This window comes from Neopsephotus bourkii, unplaced genomic scaffold, assembly GCF_033783945.1.
Source record: "Neopsephotus bourkii isolate Nb327-2 ecotype Australia unplaced genomic scaffold, CSIRO-AGI_Nbou_v1 NB_272, whole genome shotgun sequence".
Classification (NCBI taxonomy): Eukaryota; Metazoa; Chordata; class Aves; order Psittaciformes; family Psittacidae; genus Neopsephotus; species Neopsephotus bourkii.
In genome coordinates, this window is record NW_026900781.1 from 6,482,725 (window position 1) to 6,490,996 (window position 8,272).

Below are 8,272 nucleotides of genomic sequence, written 5' to 3' on the forward strand. Positions count from 1 at the left end.
GAAGCTGGGAGGAAGCAGAGACAGGACACCTTACCCAAACTAGCCAAAGGGGTATTCCATACCACAGCACTTATGTCCAGTATATAAACCGGGGGAAGTCACCCAGAAGGGACCAGTTGCTGCTCGGGTCAGGCTGGGTATCAGTTGGCAGGTGGTGAGCAATTGTATTGTGCATCACTTGTGTTTATTTTTTTTCCTTTCCTCTTTTAGTTTTTTATTTTGTCTCATTATTTCTCTAATCATTATTATTAGTAGTAGTATATGGTACTTTAGGTATTAAACTGTTCTTATCTCAACCCATGGGTTTTATATTCTTTAGATTCTCTTCCCCATCCCACCTAAGGAAGGGGAAGAGGGGGTGAGTGAGTGGCTGTGTGGTCCTGAGTTACCAGCTGGGTTTAAACCATGACATTACTGCTAACTAGAACGGATTTGGATGTTAAATCTGTAAGTCTTGGCTGTTAACTGTGGAGGAGATGATTCTTGTCTTCTTCACACGGCAGTCAAAACACAGAGCTGGCTACCCATACCAGCCTTGGTCTTGGTCTTGGTCTTGGTCTTGGTCTTGGTCTTGGTCTTGGTCTTGGTCTTGCTTGACTTATCCCAACATGAGTGTCACTGTGGTTTAAAAATAGCAACTGTTAGTTATCCAGCAAGTGTAAATGTACTTGGCATTGAAGGGATGACAAGAAACAGAGCAAGGCTGTGCTTTGAATTGCTCTTACAGGAAAAGTTGCAGGAAGTGTAGTCACTTACTAGTTTAGCTTACAGCAAACTTGAACCAAAACGTTTCTAAGTAAGCATTTTGAATGCTGGATACCCCAAACAGGTCAGGTCAGTGAGGCTTCTTCATATTCATTTAAAAAGCCCAGCTGTAAGTTTGTATCAGTGACCCCAGTAAGTTGTTTTGTCTTTAAAGGAGCCTATGTGCTCACCATGTTTTATTCAAGCAGTGGGGTGCTCAGTGTGCTCAGCCCCCTGCTGAATAAGACTACTTGTCACAAACTTCATCTTCTCAAAATGATGTGTTTTGGCTGGAGAATCTGAGCCTCCAGCAAATAGTTAAATTAAAATTGACAGGCAGTGTGAGATGGCAGTAGCAGGGAATAAAGTTGTAAGAGTAATTGTTTTGTAATGAATATGTCAGGTTGATCCATTTAATTTTGTATGAAATCTGTGTACCCAGTTTCATTACTTTTATGTTATTTATATATTGGTTTATTTTTACATTTTTACCTCCTTCCATGAGCAACACTGATCAGAGCTGGGAATTTCTGAAAGGCAATGATTAACTTTTTTTATGGGAGAAAAGAAATGAGGCAAGCAGGAGCAGAGACCACATGCAGTATTGTTCACTTAGAGCCAATTTGCTTTTGTTAACTCTTTTGAGATTTTATAGGTTTTGTGTGAATGCTGCAGTTCTACTGTGGTCACTCAGCAATTCACAGCTGCTATTAAGCTGGGTTTTGGCATTTTATACTAACTGTAGAGTGGAATTTGGGCCATAGAGACAGAATAGCATCAGCAGCTGGCTCCTACTTACTGTTTTTTTCTCTGTCCCAAATGGCAGCCTGGAAGACTTGCCCCCAGTTTCTGCCATTTCTTAAATGGTCCACTCATAATGTCACTTCATGCCAGCGCAGCCTTACCCGTGTTCTGCTAGGCTGACAGAGCACCAGCCCATGTGCTTCCCTTCATTCACCCTGCCAGAATTTCCAGCCACTGTGCCGATCCCTCTGTGCCAGCAGCAGGCTTGAGCTGGCCAGGAGTTACAGACGCCCCACTGGACCCTGTGTAAAAAGTCTCAAGCGAATAGTTCTCCCTTTCTACTCACCATTCAGGGGCTAATGAGAGACACAGAGTCTCTGCTGACAGCATCAGAGCACACCTTTCCGGCTGTTTGGAGTCCAAATTGCTCTGTCTTCACATTTCTTTTCTGAGATAAGGTTAGTTTGGAGTCATAACTCTGGGAGAGATGTCAGAGCTGCAAATCCCTCAGCTGCTCCCGTTGACTTGTTTATGCAGCTCTCTGCCAAGTGTACCAGCTTTTGTGACATCCCTTGTAATCCACTGTTGTGGTTTAACCTAGCAGGGAGCTAAACATCACACAGCCAATCACTGATCCCTCCCCCCCACAGTGGGATGGAGGAAAGAGTTGACAAAAAAGAAGTAAAATTTGTGGGTTGAGATAAAGGCAGTTTAATATGACAGGGGAAAAAGGTTTTTTTAAATAATACTAATACTTTTATTAATATTGTTAATATAAACTAATATTATTAATAATAACTATTAACAATATTGTTAATATTGTTATTAATAGTAGTATTTAATTGTTGTTGTTGTAAAATATACAAAACAACTATACAGTTGCTTATCACCTGCTGACCAGTGTCCAGCCAGTTCCGGAGCAGTGGTCCCCAGCCAGTTTTGCCTCAGCTTTATATGCTGAGCATGACACCATATCCTGTGGAATACCCCTTTGGTCAAGCTGGGTTCAGCTGTGCTGCTGTGTCTCCTCCCAGCTTCTTGTGCACCCCCAGCCTGCTCACTGGGAGGGTGGTGTGAGGAGCAGAAAAGGCCTTGACTTATAACAAGTATTGCTTAGTAACAACTAAAACATCAATGCATTATCAACATGATTCTCATTCTGAATCCTTCTGCACGCAGTTTCTGCTCTACCTGTTAAACTGTCTTTATCTCAACCCCCAAGTTTTCTCACTTTTACCTTTCCAATTCTCTCCCCCATCCCACCAGGGGAGTGAGCGAGCGGCTGAGTGCTGGCTGGGGTTAAACCACCACAAGGTACCAATAGAGTCGTGAGTTCAGTAGCTGCAGAGCTTCATTTATATCCAAAATGGGGGATGGGTTAGGGTGAAGAGTATCCACATACAGCAGTAGGGCATTTCCCCATGTGGGGAGTGAGGTGACACACCAAAGAGCTTTGGACTCCTGGGGCTTACTCCACAGTCAAACAACATTAACTAAACTCTGACCTTTTACGCTGTGCTTGCAGTTGCTTAACTCACAGCTCTAGATTTTTGTCCCACTTCCATCCTATAAACTTCTTTTCCTTTTGGAACATCCATTACTCCTAGCATGTAGGGTGAGAGCATGGAGAATTTTCAGCACTTCTTTACAGTTACTTTCAAGGATGAATGTAAAATCGGACACTTGACATCTTCTGTGCAGCTAATCTCACACCTCTCTTCCTGCATGCTTCCCCTAGTACAGTATCTGTAGGTCACTCCTTGTTCAACAGGACATCCCACCAGCTTATCAGCTGATACTGGAGGAGCAGCAGCACCTGCCTAGCTGTTACAGATTTGTGGCTGTGATGTTAGATGTTCACCACTTCTGTAGGTTTCAGTATCCAAGGCCAAAAGTGGCATCCCACAAGCTCCAGCTTCCTAACAGCACCGTAGTCATTGCATCATGGCTGAAAGCACCCCACATTGCTGTAATTCTGCTCAGAAAAAAGGAGCACCAGGTGGTCACACTCTTGAGAGCAGTATTCTTATCCCTGCAGCTCTGTTGGACCACTCTGACTGGGGCTGCCTTTGTTTGCAATCAGCTCTCTGCTCAAAACCCTGCAACTTACGCCCTTCCTGGTGCTCTAGCATGAAATAACAGGGCATGCATGTTTGAACTGATGGGGCATTCATGCATACATTAATTAGACTGTCATGCATAAATTGAATGGACAGTCTGATTGCAGTAAACCTAGCATTTCTTGCCTAATGCAGCGTGCAAAGCTCTTCAGATGTCAGGATCTGGTAGGTAAAATTCACACTGTTCTCCCCAGTCTCAGACATGCACTGTCTCTTGCACTGTGGTCTTGCAACAAGCACCCAGGAGCCCAAGCTGAACCTCCTGACTTTGACTGGACCAGGTGGGCATGGCCAAAAGCCAGGCTGCAGAATGGTAGCATGATATGTTTGTGTTGCTCTGTGGGTCAGGCCTTCTCTTCCTGCTGGCACTGGAGCTGCAAGTAAAAGCCTGAGAACTCCCTGAAGCACAGGCTATACAACGCACCATTGTTCCCTGTGCAGTCTGGTACATGACAGTGGTACATACATTTTCCATTGGCCACTTATTACATTGTTTATTTAAGAGTCACTCATCAGATGTAGGGAGATTAATCAGGGTTCCTTATTCCCATGGAACATTAACACTTCTTTATTTTCTCCCTAAGGCTTTGACCTTACATTTAAGCTAACAGAATGAAATATAGCTAGGCTCACACTGAAGTACCTGCACATAGCTGCTGTTGCTATTGTTAATGATCTGCAAATGGACCCTCCAAACAAGGATGCTTTTTCTTTCTTGCACTGTCCCCTAGACAACTTGTTTAAGGGAGAATTAAATAAAGCCACATTTCCAACAATGACAGAACACTGCTGCAATTTCTGCCTCCATTTTATAGGGAAGCAGGGGAGCAATCCCATCTCCTGCATTTCTGTTTGACGCCCCCCTTTCCAAGGCCTGCCTCTCCAAGGGAGCAGGTGTGCCATGCAAAACGAGCTTGCTCTAAAGCCTAGTGAGATCAGCTGGTGACTGGTGAACTATACTGCAGGATGGATTGCTGAGCATGGGGCTGGAGAAAGCTGAAGGGGAAGGAGTTACTTGCCTGGATTCTTCCATCATATACTCTTCAGATGCATTTTTGGGAACTGTGCAGTCTGTGCTGGCATGTGCCCATACCTGACAGTATTCACAGCACTGCTATTGTTTCTGGCCTTTTTGCCTGACTCCGAGCACTGCTAGCTCACCTTTTAGCTTCAGGGAACAGTTCTGCAGCAGGTTTCGGTAGCAGGTTTCCCACTCCATCTCTGTGGGCTGGTAAGAGACAGCCAGAGCAGTTCCAGCTGTGTCAGGTCAGTGACATAAGAGAGCCCAGGAGCTCTGAAGCCTTTGTAGAGCTCTGCTGATTGAGGCAGACTTCAACATTTCTGTAAGCTGAGTTTGGCTGTTCTTTAAAGCTTGCATCTCTCAAAGTCAAGTTTATCTTTCAGTAAACCTGGAAGCTTCACTTGCTTGTAGGCAGTTTGTGGAGGGGAGAAAGGGGCAGATCTGTCAATATACACATGGGATATTGGGGCATCTACAATATTTATCTGCTTCTAGTTCACAGTATTGGTGGTAGCTGGAGTTGAGGCATTTCAGTGCTTCACAGCACCAAGCAGCAACAGGCAAGCAAGCAATAAAGCTGGGGGAACATTTGTAAACTGCAGTATTAAGCTCCACGTTGCTCCAGTTAGCACGCTATTACGTTTCACATCTAGACATAAATGCTGTAACCTGTTTCTTCTCCAGAGCTTCTGAGGGCAGAACTGTGGAGGTACCATACAGAGGGGACGTGGAACTAACCATCCTGGACATCCTTGGGGGGCTGCGCTCCACCTGCACCTACGTGGGAGCTGCCAAACTGAAGGAACTGAGCAGGAGAACGACGTTTATCCGAGTCACCCAGCAGCACAGCCAGGTCTTCTCTTAGCCCCGGACTGGGGAGCTGGAGAGAGAGTGGTGGTGGGAAGGAGCAGGAAGGGCTGCTTATTTGTTTTGCTTTCTCTTCCTTGTTGTGTTAGTGGCAAACTCTCTCTCAGAATGGCAGTGCCATAGCCATTGGAGGGGCTATGGCTGGGATTTGGAAAAGGAAGGTTATGCTATTAAGACAGTGCCATTATTTCTAAATGCAATAGCCTCATCTTTTGTTGTTGTGCCTATTTTATTTTTTAGTCAGCATTTCTTCACCTGTTTTTTTCCCCTTCTGATAAATGGCTGTTGAAACCTCAGCTAACAAGGAATTGGCTTGTACAGACATGGCTAGTAGATCTGCATACATACACACATTCCCTTTTTTAAGACTGACCTGTCACCTACCACTTGTGGCAGTGCACCCTCCAGATATTACAGACTGGGAGGGAAAAAGACGCAAGGAATTGAGTGGAGAAACCAAAAATCCAATTTTCTTAATCTTTGTTCTGGTGAAAGAAGGGCTGTTTGTGGCATGGCTGCCAGCCTGCCACCATGTCAGAAGTGGATCAGGCTTGACTGCTGGTGACTTCTTACTGTGATGATAAACACGCCAGATCTGTTACGGCCAGTTCACAGGGCTGGTACTGTCACTTTTACCTGTATCTCCCTATTCAATGGACTTGCCTCTCCAGAGAAGCTGGCAGTGAATGCAGCAAACCTGTACTGTCTTTGACCCCAGCTGTGGAGATGATTCAGGAGAAAACCTCTCAGAGCTTGCCATTTTTTTTCATGCATGCAGCCATTGAATTACCTGGGTTCTTGCTTTTATATGCTTTCTGTGAACAGATTTTTAAGACGTTGAAACTCAGCAACATCAACCCTATCAAGGGGGGGTTTGCTCTGTAGCCCTCACTGTTCCGTTGCCAATTCATATCCATTTAGCAAAGATACATAAATGCTGTGCTGTGCATTGTGTGTGGCCAGGTGAATGCGGCCAGAGGGATCAGATTCACTTTGGTTATTTGGTACCAGTCCTTTGCAGTGCTTCACACCATGAAAAGCAAAAGAGCTTTTGGCAGAATAGCCTGACACTGATAGGCTGAGCTGAAGTTAAAGCATTTGTTCTGAAGGCAGTAATGAATGCTTAAGGCTCTGGGTAACACTTTAATAAAGTGTAATGGACCACTAATTAATAGATAAATCACAATGAAATTTCTTTGGAAATGCACATTGCATCCACATGAGTACTGTAGAAGCTCGTTATGATAAATGATGTGAAAGTGAGCACCAATGAATTAATAATGCTTGGCCACTTACTTTAAAGTGCTGCTGAGATCATAATCGAGCTAATGTTACTTCAGTACTGCAGAATCTTACTTTCCCCTCCTATAGACATCTGTGGGAAGAGGCAGGCTTCCTTTGAAAAGCAAAAGAGTGATCTGCGGGAAGAGGAACAGCAAAAAGAGACTCTAGAATTAAACTCATCTGCTGGATGTCTCAGAAAGCCATGCACAAGGACTGGTACAATTGACCATGCTGAGGAGCAAATCTAGGCCACAGGCTGATCCCTGGTGATTTTAGAGTGTGTTGTCCGCATTAGAAAAAGCACAGAACATCTTCTAAATAGCCTGGTATTTTAAATATCTTCCATCTAACATTCAGGATGTAAGTGTGGTATGACCGCTTCCTGGGCTTTGGATGTGGATAAGGGCCTTAGTATACAGCACAGATTTAATGCTTGTGCTGGCTTTAAGGACCCTTTCTCCTGCCCACATATCATAAAGGAACCTGAAGGCAGAAGAGAAGAAGGCCTTGTGAATAAAGGACCTGATCGCTATTCTCTCCTGCCTAAAAATACCAAGTTAGAAGGTTCCAGGTTTGTTTACCACAAACCCTACTGTGCGCTACATACTGCTCTCACCTGCATTAAGCCCAGAGGACAGGCAGTATTAATACTCTGCATCGGTGCAGCTTCAGGAGGTCACCATTCCTTTGTTTAGTGTGATTTGAAGGGTAGGGTGAACACCTCTGTCAGCAGTAGGGTTAGACCATTGTGGCGCAGGCCTGACCACAGGTGTGCTTCCACGCTCGTGCCTTCATACGTGGGAAGAGCTGCAGTCTGCTGTCTCCCGCCTACTCTGGCTAGCGCTTTTCTACTTTTTTTAGCTACATTTCTAAACAAGAGTTTAAGGAATGCATATAAAATATATATATTTGTAAACATTTTTTAAAACCTCCATACACACATTGAATGGAGCAGCTTCGTGACAGGCCTTTGGAGCCATTTCTTTTCCAAAGGGCAGGCACTGGGGACATAGGGAGACTGCCTTTCTGCAGGTGCGGCAGGCGTGGAGCCTCCCACCCAGGCAGGCTGCACACGTACACGCAGCTCTGCCTGGCGCCACTTCTGCACCCACCTGCCTTCCCCTTTCACACATACCTCTGCCTGACCAGGGACTGTAGGGAGGGATGGGGATAGGCTCCGCTGAAGTTGTCCCCTGAATTCTCCAGGCTGCGAATGACATTGATGCTAAGAATAGTTACTGATAAAGCTTTGACCTGGGTTGTTTGGTTTTCTGAATAGCAGCTCTTCCCGTCATTTTGATAAGCAGCATGTTTTCTTTCCATTTCATTTTCTCCTCGCTCCAAAGTGAGTGAGGGGGAGAGTGGCTGCAGAAGGGCTGACATGGTGGCATGTCTGCATCTCACCCAAGGTTATATGCAAGTTTTGTTCAGGGATAACCCTCAACCGTGCCAGTGCTCACCACTGACACTGTACATGTCTAGCTCTCAGGCT

The 8,272-nt window shown here is 45.0% G+C and overlaps 1 protein-coding gene across 2 annotated transcripts in view; it reads left to right on the forward strand.

Moving 5' to 3' along the window:
- Positions 1 to 5,713, forward strand: part of GMPR (guanosine monophosphate reductase) — a 463,469-nt gene extending 457,756 nt beyond the window's left edge. For both annotated transcript variants that reach the window (XM_061346483.1, XM_061346484.1), the window contains one exon: positions 5,314 to 5,713. In XM_061346483.1, coding sequence (XP_061202467.1) covers positions 5,314 to 5,494 — 181 coding nt within the window. In that variant the 3' untranslated portion in view covers positions 5,495 to 5,713. The remainder of the gene's footprint in view (positions 1 to 5,313) is intronic.
- The last annotated feature ends 2,559 nt before the right edge of the window (positions 5,714 to 8,272 follow it).